Below are 27874 nucleotides of genomic sequence, written 5' to 3'. Positions count from 1 at the left end.
CCTGCTAACTAAAATACAGTTCAACTGGTTTCTGCCTACCACACGACACGCCTGTTGTACCCACAAGGACTAATATTCATGCGCGTCTGTAATATAAGTAATGATCATTAAACTGTAAGATATATATTTTTTATAGTTTAGGGGACAAACGAGCTTGCGGCTCGCCTGATGTGTGATTACCGCCGCCCATGAGCACCCGAAACACCAGGGGAATTGCTATACAATTGCTGGAATGTAATTTCACAATGTATTAGTACGTGGCAGTTACTAGAAAACCGTGTAGGTGAAGGACAGCCATTAATCCAGTAATCAGGATGGTATTATCTGGCCGGTGGTACGATAGTGTTATTCAGCAGCTGCTATTAATCTGAACAATTCCTCAGAACACTCATCGCAATATATGCGGTAGAAAATGCCGATATGGAATATCTCGCCGCAAAGCCTATGGTGCGAGTCTGTCACAAAGAAGTTGATTACCAATGATTCTGGCTGGTCGGTTCTGAATGCGCTCAATTGCAAGTAGATGGTATCGTGACAGATTTATTTTCCCGAGAGAAATAGAATTGACTAAACTGATTGTTGTTGTAGATTGACTACTAGTATGTCTACTTAGGTATACTCCAAGCACAAAATACAGTGTAAATTAAAAAACAAATAGCACTTGATAATTTATAGTCCCTATCTTTTAAATAGTATTTCTTTGAAGTCTCTGCTTAGAAAACCATTCTTCTTGTTTCTTGTTTTTCTTTTATTGTTTACATTTAACAATGGTCTTTGCTTTATGGCAAAAGATCATATCTAATAATTCAAGATTAGGTAGCTGTATTATTGTCTTTATTTTAATTTGAATACATTATTTTTTTATTATTTTAGATTATATTAAACATATAAATTAGAATTTAATACATTGCTTGGCTTGGTGTGACCACTTTGAAGAATGTCCAGTTCCTTTAGTAGTGATTGAATTGTTTCAATTTGATAATCTTCAGCATATTCAATATATGAAACAACTGCTACACCAGATTGACCCAAGTGCTCCCGTAGGGAAATTACTGAAATATAATATATCTTTTTATTCTTAATTGCTATGCTAAACAGCAGGATAGCTTTATGCATATACATAGCTGTCTATGGTATGGTAAATAGGTGATAAAATTAGTGCAAGCACACAAATCTATATCTTTAAAAAAGAAAAAAATGGGAAGTGAAAGTGAGTTAAATGCAAAACAAGTAAAAATTGTTATTATCCATGAAATTAATATATTTCAATTACTGTAATATTAATAACTCATATTTACCTCCTGCAGATACACCAGATATTAAATTTGGCTGTTCTAATTTTGGAAAATTGTACTTAATAAATTTTGAAGGTTTGGTTGTATGTATTGTTCTGACTATACAATCTTTATTGAAATATTCAGATGACTGATATTCTGAAAGTGACTTTGTCAGTATTGTTATTACATTTTGGGCTATAGAGAGATATGGTTTCAAAATGTGAACTATGTCGCTGCTGAGTATTAAATTGTAGTCTTTTATAAAGCAAATTAAATTATCTTCTGATTTAAATAAACTCAGATTCACTTCTTTAATTGAATTAACAAATTCTAAATTAGATTTTATGTGTGTATTGACTATATCTGACAAATATTTTCCTTCCAATATAATTAATGTTCCTACTTCTTTAATAATTCCAATATCTTGCTGCCAATGTAATCTGAAAAAACATTAAAAGAATATAATTTTTCTAAGGTACAAGCAGCACAAACATTATTTATATATAAAAAAAATTAGGTACCTCAATTAAGGTAATATATTTATATACATACTTGCTTAAGTATGTATATAAATATATTACCTTAATTGATTACCTTCAACAAGTGTTGCTTATCCATCACTTGTTGAAGGTCAAAGCAATGCAATCTCTGACGAATATTATCTAGCATTGCAATCATATTCATTCATCAAGAAAGGTTCATATAGCGTATTTGTATTTAAAATACAATGACTAATTTTCGATTTAGGTTAACTTTAATCATTTTCGTAAAGCACATGCAATACCTCTTTATCCACACTAGCCATTGATATGAATATAGTATTGAATTATTAATTAAAACTAGATTTACCCATTATTAGGCTTTAATAAACTAAAAATTGTACACGACTATTTGACAGATAAAATGTAACTAAAATCTTCTTATATTTAATAGCTTCACGACATTCACCCGTGCCTTAGAAATCTGTTTGATAATCTTGGAACCGATTAGGTGGGCGACGTAGCCTGGTGGAACGACGTGAAGATATATTTGCCTCAGCAGGGGATGGAAGTGCAGGAAATTGATCTGTAAGAGATTGATTAGTAGGAGATTCTTCTGCGGGAGATTGGTCTGTTAGAAATTGATCAGCAGTAGATTGATCAGCATTAAATGATTCAGTTTCTGCGTTCGGGTTCTGTTCTCTTACAGGTTCATTTAACAAAGGAGGATTATGGAGCCAAGTACCTATTTGAAATTGTAGTTTCTCGACCATTCTGCAAACGCACTTGAGAATAATGTGGGTTTACATTAAGTACCTCTACTTCTTCTACAAACGGATCGTACTTACTCTTCCTCACAAGATTTTTCATGAACACTGTACTTCCTTCCGTTAGCCGTGTTGGCATTGATTGGCCATTGGATGACCTTCGTGGATGAGAAAACATTCTCTCGTGGGGTGTGCACCCAGTACTGGTGCATAATAATGAACGAATGCAATGTAATGTCTGAGTAATAGCTGACTCCCAATCACATATAGGTAGCTTAAGAGACATAAGTGATAGTTGAATAGTTTTCCAAATAATTCCATTATAACGCTCTGTTTGGCCATTTCCTTGAGGATTATAAGGTGATGAATAACTTGTAGCTACTCCTAAGCTACATAAAAATTCCTTTAATTCTGATGAGACAAAGGATGTTCCTCGATCAGAATGCACAAAGGTGGGTCCAAAGATTGCAAATAATTGAGTTAATTTTCTTTTAACGGTTTCAGCTGTTAAATCTGGACATGGAAAGGCAAATGGGAAACGAGAATATTCGTTTACTACAGTTAGAATATACTTATTTTGAGTTCTACTTGGAAGAGGCCCCTTAAAGTCCAGCTATGACAGTATGTGCTCGTGACAATGCGTCGGCCACGACATTTTCTCTTCCCGGTCGATATATGATGTCAAAGTTGTAACTACTTAATTCAAGACGCCAACGCTGTATCTTCTCATTTTTGATCTTTGATGTATGTTGCTGGTTAAACATGAATGATATAGAACGTTGATCTGTAATCAGTTTGAATGTTCGTCCTATTAGTAATTGTATCCATTTTCTCAAACTTTCTACAATTGCCGAGGCCTCCTTTTCAATAGCAGGGTGACCCCTTTCGGTAGCAGAAAGTGTTCTTGAAAAGAAAGCTACTGGCCGACCTTCTTGAGATAACGTAGCTGCAATAGCGTAATCTGAAGCGTCAGTTTCTACAGTCATTTGTATGCCGCTTTCAATAGCAGCTGCTGTAGATTTAGCTATCTCTATTTTAAGATCTTCAAATGCTTTTATAGCGTCCTCCGTAAGCGGAAATGTATTATGATTGACAAATGGTTGTATTTTGTATGAGAATTTAGGAATCCATTTAGCATAATGCGCAAACATACCTAGTGCTCGTCGCAAAGAAACAGAATCAGTAGGAATTGGTAGTTCTAGGAAAGGGCGTAAACGTTCCGGATCAGGTTTAATCACTCCGTTACATATGTTGTATCCCAGAAGATTTATAGTAGTCTTTGAAAATTCACTTTTTGTCACGTTTAATGTAAGATTATATTTTGTAGAAATCTCTTCAAATTTTTTAAGTTTTTCATCGTGATCAGTCTGATTTATCCCACAAATCGTGATATCATCGAGATAAGCATAAACTCCTTCTAATTGCTCTGATTTTATGATATTATTAATTGCACGTTGAAATCCGGCCACTCCATTGGTGACACCAAACGGAATTCGTCGAAACTGATATAAATTTCCTCCTGCTTCGAAGGCAGTATATGATTTTTCGCTTTCCAATATAGGTACTTGATGATACGCGCTTTTAAGGTCTATTTTACTGAATATTTTATGTTTAGATACCTTTACCTTAGCTATAACATCTTCAATAGAAGGGAGTGGATATGCATCTAATAAAGTAAATCTATTTATTGTTTGTGAATAATCTATAACCACACGTTTTTTATGGTGTTCACTACTAGTAACAAGGACTTGTGCTCGCCATGGAGACTGACTAGGTTCAATTATTTTATCTTTTAATAACTTTTGTATCTCTTCATCTATAAATTTTTGATCCATCTCTGACTGTTTCCTAGATCGAATCGCAATAGGTTTCTCGAAAGGTAGTAAATTACTGAATAAGCTAACAGGTTTTATTTTGGCTTCTATAAGAGTACATAATTGAAGCGAGGGTTTAAAACCACCAAATTGCATTTCTAATGATTTATGTTCACTTAACATATCATGACCGAGAATAACATCAGAACATAATCCTTCCATCACCATAAGATTGACTTCCACCTTTTGTTTTTGTATTTCTATAGTTAATGCACATCTGCTTTTTACATGTGATATAAGGTTTGACTTGGCCATTGTTATCTTTTGGTGATATGGTGTTTCAATTAAATCATAGTGGTTAACCAGTCGTTTGTCAATAAAACTAGCTGTACTGCCTGTATCTATTAGTGCTCTAGCCATAATTTTGTTATTGATAATAATAGGAACAGTCGCTTTACTTAAATCTGCAGCAGATAGTATGCAGGAGAGTGTTTCGATTGACTGATTTTCGTTGGAGGTAGCTGCGTTGCGTTGAGATTTATTTCGACAGACTTTAGCAAAATGACCCCTCTTACCACATGAAAGACACGTTGAACTGGCTGCTGGACAGAATCTTCGTGGATGTCTTTTTTCTCCACAAAAGTAACAAGACTCAAACATATTTCTATAATTTGGTGTTGCAGCAACGGTGACATCAGTATTCTTATTGTCAGCAGACATAGAATCCTTTAAAACTGGAATATTAGAACAGTTATTTGTATTATTTATTACAGGATTAGTGTTACGTAGATAATTCTGATTATGAATTTCCGCTAACTCCAGTGATTGAGCTTGTTGGAAGGCCGCATCTAGGGTTAAAGTACTATTTTCTAACAGTCTTTGACGTATTACAGGTGACACCAGTCTGCCTATGAAAGCGTCTCTTATGTATTCACTTTCATTCTGTTCTGCTGTAACTTTATGGAAGTTACATTCTTTCGACAATAGTTTAAGAGCTTGTATATATTGATGAACTGACTCACCGGATTGCTGATATCGCTTCATAAGACGATGTCTTGAATAGATTTCGTTTACAGGTTTTGTAAATAATTGATTTAATTTAAGAATCGCTGTAGTGTAGTTGTTACATTCTTTGATATGTGCATAAAGAATCGGCGATAAGTAATTGACTAATTTTGGTAGTGCTGCTCTGGAGTAATAGGATTATCCTTAGTATTTATAGCACTAATAAAATTTTCAAAAGTTTGTTTCCAATGTATCCATAGCGGAGATTCATCAATACTTGCTGACGGATCTGCATCGAATCTTTCGGGTCTTAGATACTTATCCATTATAGATTATAAGTAATTTTTAGTTTATTAAATTGATATGAATATAGTATTGAATTATTAATTAAAACTAGATTTACCCATTATTAGGCTTTAATAAACTAAAAATTGTACACGACTATTTGACAGATAAAATGTAACTAAAATCTTCTTATATTTAATGGCTTCACGACAGCCATCAATATTGTTGAGACAGGTGTTGATGATATTAAGTTTTATAAAAAGGATCATATTTCTATATACCCTTACAAAAAGTACACTTACTCAATTAAATCAGTTCCTGGTATAATTTCATCCCAGTCTTCCCAGGCTGATCGACTAATAGGTTCAGATATTTCACCAAATGTAGTCATATTTAAAAATTTGAAATAAATGTAAACTATAAGGAAATTTTAAAAATGTATTACTATATTTATTTTATGAAGTAGAAAAAATTCAAGATAAGTAGATCTTCGTATGAAATAATGTGCGTAACGACATTTGACGTTAGTAACTTAAGACAGATAAGATAACCACAGTTTAGCTCAACAGCAGTCCACAGTGCTACCAATATATTAATCTAAAAACAAACCGGTTTTTAACCTAAATTAATATTCAATCAATTATTTTTTTGTTTTTAAAATGCTTTTAAAGTACTGCGAACGGCAAAATATATGTTGAAATAGTTTCAAAATTTTGATACATTTCCTTGAAGTATAAAATAAAATGTCGTAATTATTCTATTAAATAAAATTGGTAATGAGTACAACATAGTACATAGCTATTTTTCGTATATTTCTCGTAGCTATTGAATTTAAAATATTTTTACATTTGTAGAAACAGAAAAATGTCTACATATCGATATTTTGTTAAAATCTGTGAATAAGGTGCAACCTTACTAATTTATTACTCTATAAAAAAACTACTAAATTATACCTACTTATGGTAGATTTTCTTTGGTTTCGTTTTAGTTGAATTGAAAGAATCTCAGAATAAATAATAAACACAATTTGTTATGAAGAATTTTATGCTAGTTCTTATATAGATTCCAAATAGATTAATTATTCAGTCAGTTATGTTAAAGGTAAGATTTAATATTTATTAATAACACTAGTGTCTTCATTCACATTTCTGTATTACTTACTTACAGGACAAGGGACAAGTCACTTTTGAGGACAAATGGCCCTCTATGCGCCCAATTGTACTCAAGCTTTTGAAACAGGAACCGGTGACACAAACCGAATGGCAAGATCTTTTTGTAGCTGTACATTCCGTTTGTCTTTGGGACGAAAGAGGGCCGTACAAAATTAGAGATGCTCTTCAACAAGATGTAATGATGTACATAAAACAAGCCCAAGTCCGCGTTTTGGCTCAGCGAGAGGATCAGGCTCTACTGAAAGCATATATCGCAGAATGGGGTAAATTTTTTACCCAGTGCAATTACCTACCTACACCATTTCGTCAGTTAGAAAATTCAATAAATAACATAAGTAAAGTGACTAGTTCCAATACAAATGCACAGAAAAAGAATAATAACAATAACATAGAGGACAGTTTGGTACGTAAATTGATGTTGGACTCTTGGAATCAGAGTATATTTATGGATATTAAACAGAGATTGCAAGACTCTGCAATGAAATTAGTGCAGGCTGAACGTAATGGTGAATCATTTGATTCACAACTTGTTATAGGAGTGAGGGAATCCTATGGTATGTATTTTTTCCTCTTTTTCTTTTGGATTTTATTGTAAATAGTGGATTAAGCAAAATAAAATAAATATTTAACTTAGAACATAATAGATTTGATTAAACAACATGTTTTAATGTTATTTAAAGTCTATGCCATATAATATTTAATTTTTATTTATATATTTCAGTTAATTTATGCTCAAATTCCATTGATAAATTACAAATATATAGAGATAATTTTGAAGCAGCTTACATGCAAGCCACAGAAGAATTTTATAAATTGAAAGCTAATGAACATTTGTTAGCGAATGGAGTGCAGTCGTACATGAGATATGCAGATCAAAGGTTAAAAGAAGAAGAAGCCAGGGCTCACAGGTATCTAGAACCTGGTAGTGGTAGTGTGGCTGCACTCACACAATGCTGTGAGAAAGTGTTGATCGGAGAACACCTGTCAACATTATTGGCTGAGAGTGCACCATTAATTAAAGCTGGAGAAACAGACAAATTACAGCTTATGTTTCGTCTTTTAGATAGGGTACCCGAGGGAGTTACACCCATACTTCGGGACCTCGAGGCTCATATTGTTTCTGCTGGATTAGCAGATATGGTTGCATCAGCAGATATTATTACAAGTGATTCTGAAAAATATGTTGAGCGATTACTGGATTTATTTAAAAGATTCAGTGCTCTAGTTAAAGATGCATTTTTTGATGATCCCAGATTTTTAACTGCTAGAGATAAAGCTTATAAGTGTGTTGTAAATGATACAACAGTTTTTAAGTTAGAGTTACCATCGTCAGCTCTCATACGTGGCAGTAAAGGTACAGCACCAGAAAGTAAGTGCCCCGAGCTTCTGGCAAATTACTGCGATATGTTATTACGTAAAACACCTCTAAGTAAACGCTTGACTACTGAACAAATAGAATCTAGACTGAGGGATGTGTTGTTAGTCCTAAAATATATTGAAAATAAAGATGTATTTATGAGGTATCACAAAGCACATTTAACCAGAAGGTTGATATTAGATTCTAGTGCTGATTCAGAAAAGGAAGAGGATATGGTTGAGTGGCTTAGAGAAGTAGGAATGCCTGCAGATTATGTCAATAAGCTTGCTCGAATGTTCCAAGATATTAAAGTCAGTGAAGATCTTAATATACAGTTTAGAGGTGAAACTACACGTCATGATGCTATCAATATAAAAATTCTAAATGCTGGAGCATGGGCCCGGGGATCTGAAAGAGTAACTGTAAGTCTTCCCTTAGAATTAGAAGACTATATACCAGAAGTAGAAGAGTTTTATAAAAAGAAACATTCTGGGCGTAAATTGCAATGGTATCATCATATGAGTAATGGTACTATTACTTTCGCTAATTCTGTGGGCAGGTTTGATCTTGATGTTACTACATTTCAAATGGCTGTTTTATTTGCTTGGAATCAAAGACCTCTGGAGAAGATAAGCTATGAAAATCTGAGGCTTGCTACTGAACTTCCAGATCCAGAAATGAGAAGAACATTATGGTCTCTAGTAGCCTTTCCCAAACTTAAAAGGCAGCTATTGTGTTATGAACCTGCAGTACAAAATCCTAAGGACTTTATGGAAAATACTACCTTCTGGGTCAATCAAGAGTTTGCATTAATAAAAAATGGAAAACCACAAAGGAGAGGTAAAATAAACTTGATTGGAAGGCTTCAGTTAAGTACTGAGCGTTCACAATTGGAAGATAATCATTCAATAGTACAGCTCCGAATTTTAAGAACTCAGGAGGCCATCATAAAGATATTGAAAATGAGAAAAGGCATAACCAATACTGCTCTCCAGGTGAGTAATTAATAATGTAACATGTAAAGTACTAGACTTACACTGGTAACGATGATGTGTATGTGTGCTGGGATGATGTGGAATTTAATATTTTTACTGCAAATGAATATTAATTAATCCAATTTATTCTCACAAAAAAATAATTTCAGAAATCACTGACTCTATTATTGTTAGATATTTAAAAACTGCATACTAATTATTAATAAACAATGTCATATTAGTAGGCTTGTTATCCTATTTCTGACAATGTACTGTATATCCTGATGTTCAGCATCTGATAACTAAGTTGATTATGTCCTTATTCTATCATCTGCCACTGACGTCTCGTCAGCGTGTATCATTCGCGTAAGCATTTCATTGCATTGCATTTCATTTTGCTCAAAAAAAAAACTGCAATGTGTTTGATAGCAAATTGAGATGCACAAACCCGTACCGCGAGTCGCACGCCTCACAAGATTGTTGAATTAAAATAGTACCTTTACCTAGGTACTACTTTTTAATAAAAAGCTATTATTATTGTGACATAATGCATCCTGTTCCAGAGTGAATTGGTGGAAATCTTAAAGAACATGTTCCTGCCTTCTAAAAAGATGATAAAAGAGCAATTAGAATGGCTGATCGAACACAAGTACATGCGACGGGACGATGAAGATATCAATACTTTTATATATATGGCCTAGAATTTCTTATAACAAGCATTAAATGAACAAAATCAATATAAATTATTTACTCATCATTTTCATTTTGTTTTTAATTAATCCTATATTATGTAAACAGTACGTTATTTAAGCTTGCAGACTTGTCAGTGGGAAGATAAAATGTAGAAAAATATAAATCACAGAATAAATTATCTCTCCGTCACAGAATAATAAATTTGTGGTGGTCTTGCGGTTTAATACATCGCTTTACTTCCGATCGCCAAAACTAGCGGGTTCAATTTCTAGCACGGTACAAGCATTTACTTGTGCAAAATTATTTAGTATTTCTATCCGTTGTCTAGTACCCATAATAGTTCTGGACTAGTTGGCGTCGTGTGAATTGTCCTGAGTTAGTACTATTCAAATAACAAATTATATATTTTTAAAAAGAATCTTGGTATGTTTATGAATACGAGTACTATTATTTTTACTCGACTATTTTTAAATAATTATGAATAAACGACAATCCAAGGTCATTAATTCTATGGCAGCAGTGTGTTAGGTACCAGTCATTTGCTAAATTAAATGTTCTGTATCGTTGGTGGAATAGAACATAGTACTGTTACTGTGAATAGAACTGAAGTGACTACTGAACAAGTCGATTAACTATCACTTCCAACCAGGGGGAGTGGAGGTTATTAATATAAACTAGTGGCCTCATAGATAGCAAAAATATTTTATATCGGCTTTTTAATAGAGGGGAGACTGAAATATCTTTAATTAGTTTTGCTGGTAAAAAGTATTCAACTTTTATTTAAATGGAGAACACGAGCTTCCCTCCCATCTGTTAAGTTCACCGAATTGGATATGATATTATTAGGTTTTAGATTAAATAAAATAAACTTATATTAATAATTAACTTTATTAAATATATTGTAGACATGTTTGTATGTATAAAAGTTACATAGTAATATAACGTTAATAACTTAATTTTTTGCCGGTTCAATAGTTTCGCCACCTTGAATTTGACCCCATCCAATTAATCTGAAAATAACAGTTTATTATTGTCTAAAACTTTTTTATATAAAATACAGAAAGAGTAAAATTTGCTGATAAAAATGTAAGTAATACTAGCAGACTTAGCAAAGATAATATAACGTAACATTCACATAAAATACAAATGAACTTGAGAATTATTTCTTTTTAATTTGGTTAGAATATATGAAGCATATTGTTAAATTTAAATTAAATTTTTTTTATTGTTAATATTATTGTTATTAAATGCTTTCAAATTTATGATAGGTGAAAACCAGTAATAGTACGAGTAGTCAACTATTCGCGACCTAAATATAATAGTTGATATATCGCTTCATAGAAACACGTAGTAACGGAATTAATCTGGCAGGCTTTACACGATCAGTGTGATTATGGCAGCTCAGTGGTAATGGACATCTAAATAATCAAATCTTTTCATAGCTTAATTGCCCGCGAGAAAATTGAGTCTTAATCTGTATTTTTTTAGGTGTTACATGTCTAAATAGAAGAAAAGAAATGAATTACCGCCAATGATTTTCTACTCTTCTGCTGAGAGCAACTTTTTCCCCAATCTCTGTGCATACAGGATTATTGAGAGCGATCTTTGCCAAATCAGCTTTGGTAGCAATTACTCTACCACCGGTACTTAAAGACCCGATATTTACCAAAAGAACCTGTAATTATGAAAAAAATATATAAAAATTTATCAAATGAATAATTGTTATTATTTTCATATAGCGAACCACAACAAATAGCTACGCACATAAAATATGGAATATAATCAAAATGTGATAATCTTAATTCAAATGAAAGACACAGATTTCAATGACATTTTATTGCAGCAAAAATCAGTCTGCGTATTTCATTCGGATGAAGTATTTTATTATAATATATGTTACACATAATTAAATTATTGTAAACAACAGCAATGACCTTTTCTCATTTAAATTAAATATCAATTTAACAGACCAATAGCGCAATAATAAAAGAAATACATATGCTGAGGGCTGAGAACAAAATGTGACCAACCTCATTTCTGGTCAACTTCTGTACTTTAGCCGCTTTTTTGTCTCCCTCTGTACGCACACCTAGAAGACGTTTCAGTAGATAATAAGAAACTTCAAGTTTTACAAATATACCGGGTAAAGCACCAACTGCGCCCAATACCTGTGAATAAATAAAAATATTTATAATCGTAATTGATAAAATTAGACTGGTATTATAAAATGTTTAAAAACCATATTATAAAATGTATATTTATTTATAAAATATATTTAAAATACTAACGTGACCGACGAGACGATCTGCACGGCACAGCGTAGGCTCGATTTTGGTACCAACGCCTATAAGACCTCCAGGAACTGCGTACTGCAGCTCGTTCTGTTCCGCGAATAATGACACGATGCGAGAGAAAATTGGCCGACAGGTCAGCTTACCGTCATTATCCTTGCTAACTAATCCAGGTCGAACCTGCAATGCAATACAATCTTACCTTAAATCATAAATTAGTTAAATAATAACAATAAACTACGACAATTCAGACAGTCCACACATATATAATATAAACAGAATACAGCCACACTACATATTATTAGATAAATACACACAATCCTGTTTACCAATACAAAACATCGTGCGAGAATCGAACACGCGATCAATTACAGGCAAGTACTGGCATGGGCGTGCTAAACCGACTTTTGTAAGAGAAACACGAAACTAATATTTCTCAAAACGTTTTGGTTACTTCTAAAACAGGACAGGGATTTCATCTCCAACACGATAATGTTAACATGATTTCAATAAAAGTATTGAAATAATCTCTGTTCACCGTCTGGGCCAGACAATTATATATTTAAACTTCGTTAACAATATGTAAAGTTTAAGTGGAAAAATGCAATAACTGAGCGCGGTGCTATTCATTGCAGCCCACTGCAGCGTAGAAAAACAATGTCTAACAATAAGTAATCTACAGTACAGACAATCTGGTAATTCAATTGTTTTACTAGTTTTTGCTCAATATTCTAAGCCATGTGGAAATTAAATGTTTTATTGCTAAATTACCGTTTTACTAATTTGCATGACAGCGGAGTATTTCTACTCGGTAACAATTCTACTTACTTCAATTTCCATTCCAACAGTTAGGACACCCTGAAGAATCGATCCACCTGCAACACCCCCTCTTAAATCGTCCACTTCACACCCTGGCTTATTGACGTCGAAAGAACGGATCACTATCATACGAGGTTTTGAAGAGAAATCTCTTAATGGCACTGGAATTTTTTTGGTAACATATTCGCAAAGTACCTGAGGATAAAATAGTACATATCAATAATTAAACAAGTATTAACAAGAATGTTTAATTGTCACCTTCCACTGGTGGTGGAATCAAATCGACATATATTCACAATAATCACTATTTTTGTTTGCGCTTCGATTTGTTTTTAATCAATAAATCAGTGATTCTGAATGTTTCCGTCCGGTAATAAAAATAATAGGGTAATATACCTAAATTAGTGAATAAGAAAAGTAAAGGAAATTGTTAGTAATGGGGACTAGCAATCCCATTGCTATCAATGTTAACTCTAACGCTCATTTAATCGTCCGGCACTGGTGCCCTGGTAGCGAATGAACTTTGTTTAATTTACTATAAGAACGGATTTGCGGATCATTCTGGGTGCTTTTGGGAGCACTAATGGTCCGTGGACCACCGGTTAAGAACCGGTAGCTTAGAAGGCAAATTGAATTGAAATTAAAAAACAGACATTGAAATCTATTTACCTCAATGTTGTATTTCAGTTGAGCAGAAATTGGGATAATAGGAGCGCCCTCAGCAACTGTACCTTGGACGAATTTTACTATTTGCTCATGTTGCTCTTTAGCTTGTCCTTCTTTTACCAAGTCTATTTTATTCTGCAGAATGAGTATATGCTTCAATTTCATAATCTCGATAGCTGCTAAGTGTTCGCTTGTTTGCGGCTGAGGGCATGGTTCATTACCTGTAGAAAAAAAATACCCATAAAAAAATAACCATTTAAAACATAAAATGACCTAAATAACTTGTAGATTTAGGGAACAATAACAAAAACATTACAGACATAATCATGGTATCTGATTTTGTATCTAAATACGTAGTAGTGCATAATACCTCATAAATTACCTAGATACATTTAACTCATTTATTTGTAAAGGTAATAAAAAAGTATCTTAACCATATGTGGACTATTCAGCTTCGGACTTTACCAGTTTTTTTTTTTCACGCACATATTGCATGTAACCATAGTAACAATATATATATTGACATCCTCGGTGGTCTAGTGGTTTAGCACACCGCTTTACTATCTGATGGTCGCGGGTTCGATTCCTCGCACGGTACAAACATTTGTATTCATGAGTATGATTGTTTGTATCGGTCTGGATGTATAATATGTATTTATTTACAAAAAAAATGTATCCATGTATTTATATCAGTTGTCTAGTAACTATAACACAAGCTCTGCTTAGCTTGGGACTAGATGGCGGTGTGTGAATTGTCCTGAAATATTATTATTATATAATCATTATTATCAACGAGATAACAGTCATAAAAATCATCATCATCTACATTACCATCACGACTATTATAATCATGATCATAAACCTTATCGACATCATCAACATTGCTTATAAAGGAAACTATTTGGCGGGAGAAGGATGTGTGACAGGTATGCAAAAGACTATGTGCAAAATATATATCGGTCAAGTCCCTTCTATTAAAAGCTAAACAAAGTGTAAGTTTCCTGAATTCCTTAAACATCATGGGGCATCAACAGCATCACAGGGCCTTTAAATTGTTGTTAAGCAAAACTTAACAAACTAATCAACGATTGATTATGATTAATGCCAGTAATCATGATTAGGATTATTTTTTGAACTAATTGTTCAATCATGATTGAAATCAGCAAAATAAATTTAAAAGTAACCGATTACAAACCAGCTATGAGTAGTAGTGCAGCGTCCATAACTGCTGCTCCGTTAAGCATGGTGGCCATAAGAATGTCGTGCCCGGGACAATCAACGAAGCTCACGTGTCGTACTAGTTGGAAACGGCCAGTACAGGCAGGTCTCAGGCACGGGAAACTGTCGTCCTTCGATGAACCGCCCGATATGAAACTAGTGGGCCTAGGGCATTTCGGATTGTCACATTTGTAGATTTTCGCGTTAGCATAACCTGTGTAAAATTTATCATAAGTTTATTAATAAATTGCACTCTGTGGAGCGCTACTACGCGTGGACGCTTTGAGGTACAATTATAGCATATATAAGCAAGTGGAAAAAAGTCAGATTAGGAAGGCTCAAATCTCTAATAAATAGGAGGTTCATTGCTTATGATCAATCGTTTCAATAATATAACAATATTGTAATAGCAAAAAAAAAGTTTAAATATTAGTGTAAAAGATAGTATAGTGTGGACAGTGAAACATGAAACATACATAATAGTCTGAGCGAATATTATTATTATAAAGATAAGGAAGGTTGTTTTATATACATATATATATTCAAGGGGAACAATAAAAAGATTTTACATTTTATTCAGTGTTACATATATTCAATATACTGAACAATAAAGCTGTATCACCATGTACACACGCTATAAATAACTCATAATTTAAATCCCTTAACACTATTAACATAAAGTATGACTATTTATCAAGTAAATAATGTAGCAATACTCTCAAATCCATAATATAACATTTAAAATAAATGGTACACTGTACTGTATAAACATATTAATATTATTGTCATAATTGACCTGTTTGTAGAAATTGATAAGGCACAAACTTTAGCACCATGGAAATATGACATGCTATATGCCAACAATAATGAATAAGCTGTGTTTTTTGTATAAACGGATATACTATTCTTGTAAAGCAATACTAAAATTGTTGATAAACAAATAAACATGTAGAAATTAGGCTACGAACTGAAACAAGAGAAAACCTAAGAAGTGACTGGTTTTAGAACTACTGAATTTTAAATAAAAAAAATATTTTGTATCTTGAATTAGAGAAATACAAAGAACTGGACTACATTGATTTCATATAGATATAGTTACTGTAAAAAGTTGAACTCCATATAGAGATTTAGTACATGTAAATATTTATAATCAGAAAATAATAAAGCCTTTTAAAAGTTAATTAGAACTATAATTCTAAAAATAAATAAAAACTTCTAAAATAAAGTTAAAGAAAACAGAAGAATTATTTTCAGTATTATATAAAGTATCTAAATAATTAAAAAAGACAAATTATTTAGGAATTACTAATTTCAGAAAATAAGTATTCATACCTAAATGGGAAACACATTACCCATATACCATCTGTACTTACTAATAACATACAACTGTGCAAGAGCATGTACATGCTCCTTATCCTGTCTAACAATAAGGATTTTCTAATGATTTACTCTAACTTTCCAAGTGTTACCTATATGTATTAATTAAACTAAAGTAATATTAACAACTAAGCACTAATATTATCCCTAATATATTTGATTCAATTAGGTGTTAATTTGCTAAAGCCCACTGGACGACTGGTCGTAGTTTGGTCGTCGAACAGAACAGGCTTCAAAGCTATGACCAATTTCTGTATATTGCATAATAATGCCTCGTTTAGAGATGAAACACGTGTGGCAATATCGGTGTAATTATCCTAATATACACCAGAGGAAGACTCCTCTGGTGTATATTAGGGTGTATTGTCAAACTACTCTTAATTCTTATTTCATATTTGTGCAATAATTATTATAACAACTTATCATAAAACTATAAAAAAATTACACATTATAAACATAATATTAATAAATGTATCACTAGGGAATTAATACAAATGTGAAGAATACAGCTCAAAATAAGTACTTCCGACATTTTATTGCTCCACACTTGCATTCAGTGCGATTTCTAAGCATAGCTATATTTGGCTGCTGAATTTCAAATCTAGATTTCATAGGTGATGTTGGGGATGTAGCCAAACCTCCTTCTGATCCATTTGGAACATTATTTTCTGCTTCATCAGTTATTTCTTGGCTTTGAGTGGAAACAGTCGTTCCTTTATCATCAGTATCAAATGATTTTTGCAAATAGTCAAAACAGAGTTCTTCACCAGCTTCAATGTCCCGAGTTGCAAACAATGCCAACATTGGTAGATTGGGATCCAGGCAATCAGCCCATACGGCCCAAACTCCCAGATTTGGTTCACATGAGTGATTAATAAAATGTGACACATTACCTAAATGTGCTGCATCAACTACATAAGGATTTTCAACAGAATTAAAGTCTAAATCAAACAAGTAAGTTAGTCCTCTAGCATCATATTCTCTGCCCCGTTTTTCTGCTTCTTCAAATGTTATAACTTCACCAACATATTGGCAAAGAAATTGACCTTTTTTAATAGCTTGATCTGTTTTTACTCCCCAACCACACCCATTAGATGTACGAAATATACAAAGTTTTAAACTTCGCCCATTTTGTACAACTCGATTACAACAATCCTCAGAGCACTTGCATGCTTTATTGCATTCATATATTGGAGTTCCAGGTGCAACCCTTAAACGTTTTTTTGTTGTATAAGCAAATATACCTCCCTGCATACCACAACATGATTTAGAACGACAATTACAAGCAATACAATCACAACCAATAGGTGGTTCATTAGGAATTGTAACCCCTGCCCCAGGAATAGATTGACTAATATATGTAAAATTTTCTGGTGGACCATCAAGATCTACATTATTTTCTACTGTTAGTTTCTTGGATTTGTCTATGTGATTTAAATGTTTTTCCCAATCCTTCAATTTCATTAATTGACGACACCTTTTTCTTGTTAATACATACATTTGTAAAAGAGTTCTTGCATTTTGCACAAGTTCGAGTGCATGACATTCATCCTTTTGGGTGAGACACATCATTGACAATAATTTTATCAGTAGTGAGGATTTCAAATTAGAAATATCAATTTCTTCCACTTCATCTATTCTGCCAATAAGGGTTTCTTCAGATAAAAGATTTCCAAATGAAATTTCATTTTTAAGCTGTTCTAATTTATTGAAATGTTTCAATTCTTCATTTGCTAAAAATTCATTTAATACTTTTGGGCAATTATCAAGATGTTCAATTGGCTCCCAAGTGTTTTCACTATCAGGCCATCCTTTCCATTTAACAAAAAAATAATTTTCACCAGATTCATATTTGAAATCAAGTATTTTTTCAATGATAAATTCCTGAGTGTTTATTTCTTTCTTTCGTTTTTTTACAATGGGTGGGTTGTCTTCTTCTGATTCAATTGACAAATTCCTTTTCTTGCATCTTCTTAACTTTTCATGAAAACTTGTTTCATCCTTTTCATCTGCCCTTTCACGATACATTTTCACAACTGATTCAGACAGGGGCTCTGCAACATACCATGTGGTTTAATTAAAACAGGTTCAATATATAACTTTAACTTGTATAATGCTGATTTACAATAGCAGTTATTATTACTATTCACATGGTATATTGCAGAGTAGCTGCATTACTTTAACAATACTATAAGGTAAAAATACATCAATTACTTTTATACATGACATAGGAAATTGATATTGTATACTCTATAGTAGAAATGTTTATTATTGTATACTCCATTCCAATAGAACATGCACAAAAGGTATGGAAAGGGATAAACGATCAGTCTAGTCTTGACTAAAATTAGTAGGAATCAATAATCATTTAAATATTTTAATTAATATGTTGAATGTTCTGGTTATGTTACGTTACAGATATGTTAGTATAAGTGAATACTGACAGATTATAATTAGGGAGTGACAAAGCATATATCAATGAATGAATAACTACAGTGCAACCCATATATAATGAAACCAAATATAATTAGTTCCTTGATTTAACAAATTCTTTGTAGTCCTCTTGAATTGCTCATAAGAGTCAATTTCAAATATATAATATTGAGAACAAACTTTTTATAATGAATTTTATATAAAAAAAACTATAAAATAAGTGTAAATACCTCTTATTAACATATGACATCAACTCAAAACATTTATTTTTAAAAAGAATTCATCCATTTTGATCTCATTTTGTTGAATAATACATTTAATACTTGCATTCTTCCATGTCAGACATATGAATGTGAAACAAAGAACATCTGGAGAAATTTCAAAGATGCCGTTAAGAGCCATGGAAATAGTAAGTTTGGAGGAATAAATAAAAAAGAAAGAAGCAGAATTAAGAGTGCAAGATTAAGAGCATATTTAATAGATATTCTTCTATAAATAGACCAACAAACATCGAGCGAGATTGACCACAAGCTCTGAAGCAAGGCTGAAAAATGGAGCAGATATGTAACATAATGAAATCCAATGAAAACAAAAAGAAAAAGAGACTGGCCCCAGAGACACAGGGAAGATGAAATAAAGCTAACAACTAATCCCTAATGGAAAAAGGGCAGCCCAGAATAGTTTACATAGAACAGAATTAGAGACCTTTGCCACAAAGCACTCAAAGGGTTATAATACTATTAATAAAGTACATATGTAATAAGCATAATCAATATTAAAACATGAAAAATAGATAATTGTGTAACTAATAATAGTAACAATAAATCTATTTGATTTTATAATAACTGGAACAATGACCATATGTAGAAAAAAGTACTGAAAACTCGAGAATAACTCGGCTTCTTCATCTTTATATTTGATATGTAATTTAGAAAGTAAAAACAAATAAATACTGTTATTAAAAGTGGTGCTATATAATAATGTTAAAACATTCTGGAGTAAAATAATTGTGTTAGTATTACAATTTAGTGATTGCTTATGTCATAATAAAATGTTTGTTAACCTACTCTGTAGGTTCTTTTGGAATGAAGTATAGGTTTGATGTGACAGACAGTTTGAAGATCAGATTTTTATTGTTTTAAGTACCATTAATTCCAATAACTTGAGTGAAGTAAATGGTTTGAATAGATGAAATAGCCAATATTTAATTAATAATAGGGAACAATTTTATAATACTTGTAAAATAAAAAGAAAATAAAATCATATTCATAGTCTTCCTGTCATTATTTACTGCTACTAAATGGTTTCACAAAATAACAAAGCATCAATAGATAATTTCATACAACATACCTAATTTAATGGTAATATTTCTTTCCAGTTCGTTTTTGAATCTAACTGTCTGAACTCCTGAAATTGCCTTTACAACAGTTGATTTTCCATGAGCTACATGACCAATAGTGCCAATGTTGATAGTTGCTTGTCGTGAAATAACTTCAGGCGACAAAGCTGATAATTTTGTGACATCCTAAAATAAAAAAAATATTTAAACATTTTTATTAACATTCCATTGATCACAAATTTAGGTTATGTGAATGTGTTGAGCAAAGTAATACAACAAATAATTACGATTAAGTACTATATGTTAATAAATTAATAATAAGAGTAATAAATACTTAAGAATAAATGATTAATCATCTAAACTTACCAATTTAGATAAATCTTGCTGATGCAAGTTTGACTGAATTCCACGACCTTCTGTCGACGCCATATTATTGGTATTCGCGGTTTTTTAATTGCTACAGTATTATATAAAATGTGTTTAAATTGTTTATTGACACTTATAAATTAATATCTTATTTGCACCCAGTAAAATATAAATTAATAAAAGAAATAGGGTTAGAATATTTCAATACTGGAGCAACGTCGCGTCGTACAAGCAAGGGTTGCCATATGCAACTTACATTTTATATTTATGTTCATTCGGTTCATTCATTCAAAATTTAAGATCCGCGCTTTTGCCAGTGGAGTACTTGGCTCATGATTCATGATTTTCCCTTGTGAGGGAAAGTTACCTCTGAACTTCTCACGTTAACAGAGTAACTATAGTGGTGTTCAAGTAAATAACGTAGAATGAGATAAACAAAATATATTTCTAATCAAAATAAAATAATATAAAAAGACATTTAATACAATATACAGATAAGTTATAGATACATCAATACGACGACAGACAAGATGACAAAACACACTCTCTTTTCAAATATTCAAACATACTTCATCTGCCATACCAGCCAGTCTAGACATCGATTGCAAACCTCGTTCTAATAAATTCTGACTGTAGTGCAATTGTTTTTGTGTTATTTTTGTTGGGTATTGAAATATATTGTTTAAGTTTGTATAAAATATACTTATTTTATGTTTAAATGTAACATGTAAAATTATAATCATATATAGTAATGTATGTAATGGTAGTAGGGATACATAACAATTACTATCGGTCCTGACTAATCTGACGTATGCTGCGAATTATGAACTCCCATATTACGCGGCCTAGGTCATTTCTGAAACCTCGGAATGTATTCCTGTTATCTTTTGTGTGAAGTCCGTCACTTTGTTATATTTTTTTACTGATATTGTGAAACCTATTATTAGCTATACTGTTGGTTTGTACTTTCTGTTTTTATGTATTGTGTATGCTGTTGGTTTCAAATAAATAAATAATAATATAACTTAGTCTTCCCCTTCCCATATTTTCTTCTATTTTTCCTTCGACAATAATATTTACAATGTTTATCGTGCCATGCCGTATTAAGTATATATTTAATAATGATGAATTGTCTGTTTTCTTTAACTTTTGTAGTACTTCTTGATTTCTTATATCTTTTCAGCTAATTCTTTCCGTTATCGTTTTCCCTTTAACATCACATTTCAAAAAGTTTGTACTTTTCCTTTTGAGGCAATATTCATGTGTCAGGAATAATATTATCCACACCTTTTTAAATCTTGTGCAAAAAATCGATTATTCGGAACAATGTCGATATATATATATATATATCGATCTTTCAATAGTGGATTATTTTCTCCACATCCCTAAAGTTGTCTTAATTGCTCTGTGTTTTCCCACGGAATTTATATAGAGGATTAGATTTTATTTTATCCGTTAAATAGTTACATTTATTTAGATTAAATTGATTCCTAATTCTACTTCTAGAGTGTTGTTCTTTCTCTCGTCTATGGTTTGGTGTAATAGCTTCAATTAGAATGCGTAGAGTAGATTTTAGATTACAATAAGGAAATTAGAAGTGATTTGGAATACAGGTATTTCAAACAATAAACACACTTGAGCAATATTATGGATCAGAATAGTTTGTGATTTTGTTAATTAACAATTGTTTATATATTTATTACTGTGACTTTTAACTGTTAATTTAATATGAAAAATGAAGAGTTGCAGGAACATACCAAAAGATTACGTTTTAAGAATATAACCAATGTTCAAGATTTTTCTGGGGAAGCGAGCTACGTTCCTAAAAGTACGCCAGAAATGAAGAACAAAGGTCGGTCTGATACAATGATTTTAATCATAATGAGCTTATCAAAAAGTAATATATGAATTATTAATAAATTGAATTTAACAATGTTCATTTTATTTCAGATGGAGAAAAATCTTCATTATTTACATTTTTGCAAGTTGAACTTACGCGAGGGTACTTACTTGAGCATGATGAAGAAAGATTTTCTGCACGAAGAGAAAAAGTTTACTCCTTTATAAAAATACCCCAAGAGTTGGAGAAATTCATGGCATATGGATTTTTTCAATGTGCAGATTCATTGTTGTTTGTTTATACATTTTTACCATTGAGGTTTATTATGGCTTTTTGGTCCTTCCTTAATAGATTATTTAGGAAGTGTTTTGGGTAAGTAGAAATAAAATAAGGCTACTAAAGCTAATATTATTTATTTCACAACTGGTTTTGTTACAATTGTACATTTTGAGAAAAAAAATTGCCCAATCTGAATTTGAGAAAAAACTGAACATCTTAATCCTCAGAAGAGTCAGTGCATCAAAGGTATCACAGTGTTAATATTAAGATAGGTCAATCAGTGTAACCCAGTTCTCTGGGTATAGTCATGATTAACAGTGGTTGGTGTGAATAATATGTTTCAAATCCCTTGACAAATATTTTAAATAGTGATGTGAATATTATGATAATTTTAGAAATACTTTAAGATTTTTAGGCTAGAGTACCATCAGTATTCTAAACTCCTTTTTCTTGTTTCCTGTTTCTTAATGTTATCTCAGTGTTTAAATATTTCAGATTTTATTCTAATCATCGAAAACATATATTAAAACCAGCTGAAACTTGTGATGTTTTGAAAGGATTTATCTTAGCAGCCTGTAGCATTTTAATGTGTTACATAGACACAAATATGATGTACCATTTAGTGAAGAGTCAGAGTGTTATGAAGTTGTACATTTTCTACAATATGTTAGAAGTTGGTGATCGGTTGTTTTCTGCTTTTGGTCAGGACACTATAGATGCTCTGTTTTGGACTGCTACAGAACCCAGAGATCGGAGACGGGAACATTTGGGTTTAATACCACACTTATTATTTGCTATGACATATGTCTGTATCCTTTTCAATGTACAATACAATTAGAATTATATGATTTTTCAGTCATTGTATGTTTTACAATAAGATTGTACCAGTTGTAATTCAGAGATGAGAAGATTAAAATCCATAGATTATGATGCAGGAATGATTACTGTTAATAAAGGAGTTACAATTTATAGATTTAACAGAATATTTCTTCTTTCTAATTACAATATACTTAGATAAACTAAACTATTGTATAGAGAATACTATGGCTGGTTTTCATTATTAATTCAGAAACTGATTCACATTTTATGAGAGTTTTATTGTAATATGCCTTCATTAATTTGTCCAGTTCTTCATAGCTTATTAGTTTTATTTCAAGCTACAACACTCAATGTGGCCTTTAATTCAAATAATAAAAGTCTTCTGATTATTATGATGTCAAATAATGTAAGTACTGATTAGAAAATTGTTTATATTATGCCTAAAAATCAATCAATCAAACTAATCTACATCAACGATGATGAAAAAATGGTTTTGTTCACCATTAATGCAGATACAGTGTTATCAAGAACCATTTTAGAGGTTTTTAATGTTTCCATACAAAACAAATAAACTATTGAAAGATTCTCGATTCACGTATCAGATGTTCTGGTTCTCAATTAAGACAAATTAAGTTTAATACATATGCATATTTCTTTCCAGTTTGTGGAACTAAAAGGAAGTGTATTTAAGAAATTCGACAAAAACAATCTATTCCAAGTATCATGTAGTGATGTCAGAGAACGTCTTCACCTGTCAGTATTGCTATTTATAGTAGTGTTACAAACTATGAAGGAGTACACGTGGCGCGAGGAACGATTCTGGATTTTGGCGCCAGACTGCGTTGTTGTTCTCACCTTTGAGGTCATAATTGATTGGGTTAAGCATGCCTTTATCACTAGGTATGTACTTAAATTACTTCTGTTAAGAATGTATCTGTATATATATGTATATGACAAGTTTTATATTTAAAATGCATTTTATCTTTTTTACATTTATACATATGTATGTTATTTAATTTGCACAGATTTAATGAAATCCCTTATGGCGTATATAGGGAGTATACAGTGAGTTTGGCATACGATGTTGCTCAAACTAGACAGAAGTATGCATTTAGCGATCATTCCGACTTGGTGGCACGTCGAATGGGCTTTATCCCGTTGCCTTTGGGAGTCGTTATTACGAGAGTGTTAGTTCACGCAGTAAAAGTTGACGGGTATGTACTATTACTTGAATATAAAAATCGTAGGTATTTAAGCTTGGGATTGATGATTATAAGGACGCCATTCAAATGATTAACTGAGTATTTATTTTTATCGACTAGATCTACGCTCTATCTATATAGGAATTGGAAAACAACAAGTAGTAATTATAATTTATTCTCCATCTCGATGGTGATACTGCTAAGTCACATTTTGGGTATATTTAGCTACAATTTTCATACTCGGATGTCAAATTCGTTGTCTATATAATATTGGACAATTCACACATCGCTATCTAGTCTCCAGCAAGGACTTGCAGATTATGGCTGGTAAACAACTGATAGAAATACCTACTTAAATACATTATTTTTTAAAATAATAAAGCATATATAGAAAAGACCCAGACCAATACAAACATTCATATTCACGAATAGTGCGATATATCGAACCCGTGACCATCAGTAGTAAGGTGGTATAATTATCGACTAGACCACCGAGGACATCATCGAGGCCGATGTATGTATAGTAAAGCGGAGATTGCATAGAGTACTGTGATATTTGGTAAATAGTATACATTGTATTCCAGTAGTAATATGTGAATACGTGTGCATTGTGTTCGGCAGTGATATGCATTTTTTTGTTATCATTTCAAAGGTCAATAGCGGACAAATAATTTAGTTGATGAAAATAATAGTACTTCAGATTCATAACTTTCAATATTAAAAGCTATTTTTTTTAAAATAATAATGTAATATTGAAATAATTTAATCATTGGTTTATATGTATATCATTATAATTATTATTAACAGAGATGAAGTGTGAACATGTTAATTTTGTTTCACAGGTTTGCAGCCATTTTCCTCATATTCCTAGCATACCTCTGTCTAATATCTATAAGAGTGTTGGTTTCTATAGTCATACTTGGTAAAGCTTGTGATTTAATTACACAACATCAGATGGATAAGAATGAGAGTCTTCATACAACGCCTAAAAAGTAAAGTTTGCTTAATTTATTATTTATGATTTCTATTAGTTTATTATATAAATAATTTATGTAGGTAATATAAATTTGTTTGTTAGATTTGGTAAAAATACATTTCCAGATGTCATTACTTTAATTTTCACATTGTGGTATAATAGCACTGCAGTTTATTACATTATTTTACAACAGCAAGTCATAATGTGATATTAAAAATGATAAATTCATTGTTTCCTTTACTTTTCAAGAAGGGTATAGGAAGGTTCCTTAAGGCACTAGGCATCTCTGGTGAGTCAGGCGTCCATAGGCTACAGTAATCCATTTACCATCAGATGGACTGTGTGCTTGTTTGCCACCATTGTAGTATAAAAAAAGTAGAGACTCATCAATTACATCTTTTCTGTGTTCCCAAATTTTTTTATTTTTTTTACTAAATAAAGCCATATAGAAATTTATTTCTAAGTTATTTATAGTTATTATCATAATTACAATAATATTACCAGGTTAAAAAGCATATATTGTATTATTTTTTCAGAGAGCAGAAGGAGATTACTAAAGATACAACTTGTGCATACAAAACTCCTGATGTTGAAATAACAACAGTAAAAAAACAAACACAATTAAAGTTTCTGATCCCTGAAGACGTAATTAAGGTATGTATATTTAATTGAGTGATTTTGTGTATTATTGTGTAAACATGATGTCTTATGTTCTTTTAAATAATTTAATTTTTATAGTAATTGTGAAGTTGGAGGCTTTTTGTGTATAATATCATTACACAGTTTCATAACTGTGACTGTGCTTACACTAAGAATTATACACTTGTAAAAGCAATATCAATATTATAAAAATAATAAGACAATTGTACATTTTAGAGTGAACCCTTAGTGGATGCTTCAGTGGGCGCGGCTGCTATATTTTCTAACAGCGCCATTGATCTTAATGGCGTTTGTTATCTTAACGATAAAATGAATGTACAAGTTAAACAGGAGAGTGGCGATTATTTGGAACCGGAAGTGGTGAGTGGTGCCCAAATAAGGTCTTTACAGATATACTTTAATTCTTAGTTGTAAGATTTATCAATTGTTTTAAGATTTCATTGTAGATTATAAATTCTATTCATCAAAATTATAAACTAGGCTATTTCTGATTTTTTGTTATATGGGTTGTAAATTAGTAGAATAAACAGAAACTTTATTACGTTACTGTGTTCTTCCATATGTCATAATGTAAATAAAAAGTTATTAATAATATATTTTAAGAAGATGCCAAATGGATGTCAGATCGAAATAATCATACTAACTTAAAAGGCTCTGAACTCTATTTATATCTTTTTTTAGAAAATCGAAATTGCATACTCGCCCAAGAGTTCTGAAGTTTTTGAATGTGCGAAATAAAATTTGGTAAAGGCAATATACATATCACTGAAAAGAATGGGATAATGTTTATATTGCTATTGTCTTTGACAAATTTGCATCATGTATAGTTACAGCTCATAATTTTTTGCATTCATATTCTAATAAATACCCATGCGGAGATGAGTTTAAACGGGTTATTTAAAAAAATATTACGTATTGTTGATATATATATATATATATTATATATTTGATGAAGCAAAAGTGATAGCGTTTATTTTCAGTGTGAATCAACGTCTAGCTTTTATTTAAATTTACACGGATATTAAGTATATTTATTTACTGATTTGAACTTATTTTTGAACTGATTTTGTTAAAATAGCTGTATAAAATTGTTTTCAGGCAGATGTTAGCCGAAGTGCACCCGATATTAAGGCAGCTACCGGCGCCGAACCTACGCCGGAGTCGGTAGAGCGGCCCAACTCACCAGACTCCGGCGTGGATGGTCTCAAACGACGTTCTGAGTCTGAGCCTAACTTAGTTAAGGCCGAGGAACACTACGACGACACCACGTAACATCATGTGTGCTGTTTGGTATTCACTTTGACTTCTCTGTACTAGTCCAATGTTGGGTATTGAGTGATGTGTAAATTGGGATTAATGTATATAGAAATATGTTTATATATATATATTTATATATATATATATATATTGCTGAATATATATATATATATATATATATTCAGCAATGAATACATGTCGGAGTGTTTAATAAATTATTTTAAAAGGTATGATTATCTTGGTATATTTTATAAAAGACAGGTCATTGTACCGAAAATGATTTAAAAATTATAATAGCTCTGTAATCTGTTTTTTTATATCAGAGACTGATTTGGCATTTCCTATTTTGTCAGCTTTTTGTGATTCTTATATAGTGTCGTGTCACTATTGGAACTTCACAATAATTACCCCATTTTTATGTTACTCACAAATAAAGTGTTGGAGTTTATTTAAAACAATCAAGCATTAATACTTTAATTGTTATATATTTCGCAATTATATATTTTACT

At 31.7% G+C, this 27874-nt stretch overlaps 4 protein-coding genes across 6 annotated transcripts; 2 read left to right on the top strand and 2 right to left on the bottom strand.

Moving 5' to 3' along the window:
- Window positions 1-811: 811 nt before the first annotated feature.
- Window positions 812-6167, bottom strand: LOC131850927 (uncharacterized). Its single transcript, XM_059201337.1, has 3 exons — window positions 5930-6167; window positions 1299-1717; window positions 812-1052 (listed from the first exon to the last, which is right to left on the bottom strand). Exons 1-3 carry the CDS (start codon window positions 6016-6018, stop codon window positions 880-882), a joined length of 681 nt encoding a protein of 226 aa, XP_059057320.1. The 5' UTR covers window positions 6019-6167; the 3' UTR covers window positions 812-879.
- A 418-nt stretch (window positions 6168-6585) lies between these two features.
- On the top strand, window positions 6586-9881 carry LOC131850975 (cullin-5). Its single transcript, XM_059201394.1, has 4 exons — window positions 6586-6728; window positions 6795-7353; window positions 7521-9151; window positions 9694-9881. Exons 1-4 carry the CDS (start codon window positions 6720-6722, stop codon window positions 9829-9831), a joined length of 2337 nt encoding a protein of 778 aa, XP_059057377.1. The 5' UTR covers window positions 6586-6719; the 3' UTR covers window positions 9832-9881.
- Window positions 9882-10703: 822 nt separating this feature from the next.
- LOC131850930 (eukaryotic translation initiation factor 2 subunit 3-like) lies at window positions 10704-20717 on the bottom strand. Of its 2 annotated transcripts, XM_059201343.1 has the most exons (9): window positions 20333-20584; window positions 19978-20152; window positions 14795-15031; window positions 13603-13820; window positions 12943-13128; window positions 12112-12294; window positions 11854-11991; window positions 11350-11498; window positions 10704-10833 (listed from the first exon to the last, which is right to left on the bottom strand). In XM_059201343.1, exons 1-9 carry the CDS (start codon window positions 20393-20395, stop codon window positions 10776-10778), a joined length of 1407 nt encoding a protein of 468 aa, XP_059057326.1. In that variant the 5' UTR covers window positions 20396-20584; the 3' UTR covers window positions 10704-10775. The 2 variants fall into 2 exon arrangements, with proteins under 2 accessions (XP_059057326.1, XP_059057324.1); XM_059201341.1 differs by lacking the exons at window positions 10704-10833; window positions 11350-11498; window positions 11854-11991; ... (2 more) ...; window positions 13603-13820; window positions 14795-15031 and adding an exon at window positions 16560-18248 and having other exon boundaries at window positions 20333-20717.
- A 1111-nt stretch (window positions 20718-21828) lies between these two features.
- On the top strand, window positions 21829-27506 carry LOC131850941 (protein TAPT1 homolog). 2 transcript variants are annotated; one of them, XM_059201358.1, is made up of 11 exons: window positions 21829-21945; window positions 22074-22184; window positions 22283-22544; window positions 22947-23260; window positions 23579-23676; window positions 23932-24170; window positions 24296-24484; window positions 25315-25464; window positions 25985-26102; window positions 26325-26468; window positions 27207-27505. In XM_059201358.1, the coding sequence occupies exons 2-11, from the start codon at window positions 22172-22174 to the stop codon at window positions 27378-27380; spliced, it is 1701 nt and encodes a 566-aa protein (XP_059057341.1). In that variant the 5' UTR covers window positions 21829-21945; window positions 22074-22171; the 3' UTR covers window positions 27381-27505. The 2 variants fall into 2 exon arrangements, with proteins under 2 accessions (XP_059057341.1, XP_059057340.1); XM_059201357.1 differs by having other exon boundaries at window positions 21829-22184; window positions 27207-27506.
- Window positions 27507-27874: the final 368 nt, after the last annotated feature.

Source organism: Achroia grisella, unplaced genomic scaffold (assembly GCF_030625045.1).
Source record: "Achroia grisella isolate CSIRO2021 unplaced genomic scaffold, CSIRO_AGI_Agris_v1 utg780, whole genome shotgun sequence".
Taxonomy (NCBI): Eukaryota; Metazoa; Arthropoda; class Insecta; order Lepidoptera; family Pyralidae; genus Achroia; species Achroia grisella.
Note: the sequence above shows the minus strand (reverse complement) of the source record. Positions and strands in the feature narration are given on the sequence as shown.

Bases quoted from the DNA above. Each gene is read 5' to 3' on its own strand.
- LOC131850930 (XM_059201341.1), bottom strand. From the start codon at position 20,395: ATGGCGTCGACAGAAGGTCGTGGAATTCAGTCAAACTTGCATCAGCAA. The intron at 20,153-20,332 runs GTAAGTTTAGAT...TTTTTATTTTAG, and splicing joins AGCAAGATTTATCTAAATTG to GATGTCACAAAATTATCAGC. The intron at 18,249-19,977 runs GTATGTTGTATG...GGTATGTTGCAG, and splicing joins AAATATTACCATTAAATTAG to AGCCCCTGTCTGAATCAGTT.
- LOC131850927 (XM_059201337.1), bottom strand. From the start codon at position 6,018: ATGACTACATTTGGTGAAATATCTGAACCTATTAGTCGATCAGCCTGG. The intron at 1,718-5,929 runs GTAAGTGTACTT...ATGTTTTTTCAG, and splicing joins CCAGGAACTGATTTAATTGA to ATTACATTGGCAGCAAGATA. The intron at 1,053-1,298 runs GTAAATATGAGT...ATTATATTTCAG, and splicing joins ATCTGGTGTATCTGCAGGAG to TAATTTCCCTACGGGAGCAC.
- LOC131850941 (XM_059201357.1), top strand. From the start codon at position 22,061: ATGAAAAATGAAGAGTTGCAGGAACATACCAAAAGATTACGTTTTAAG. The intron at 22,545-22,946 runs GTAAGTAGAAAT...TAAATATTTCAG, and splicing joins TTATTTAGGAAGTGTTTTGG to ATTTTATTCTAATCATCGAA. The intron at 26,103-26,324 runs GTATGTATATTT...TGTACATTTTAG, and splicing joins TCCCTGAAGACGTAATTAAG to AGTGAACCCTTAGTGGATGC.
- LOC131850975 (XM_059201394.1), top strand. The intron at 7,354-7,520 runs GTATGTATTTTT...TATATATTTCAG, and splicing joins AGGAGTGAGGGAATCCTATG to TTAATTTATGCTCAAATTCC. The intron at 9,152-9,693 runs GTGAGTAATTAA...ATCCTGTTCCAG, and splicing joins TAACCAATACTGCTCTCCAG to AGTGAATTGGTGGAAATCTT.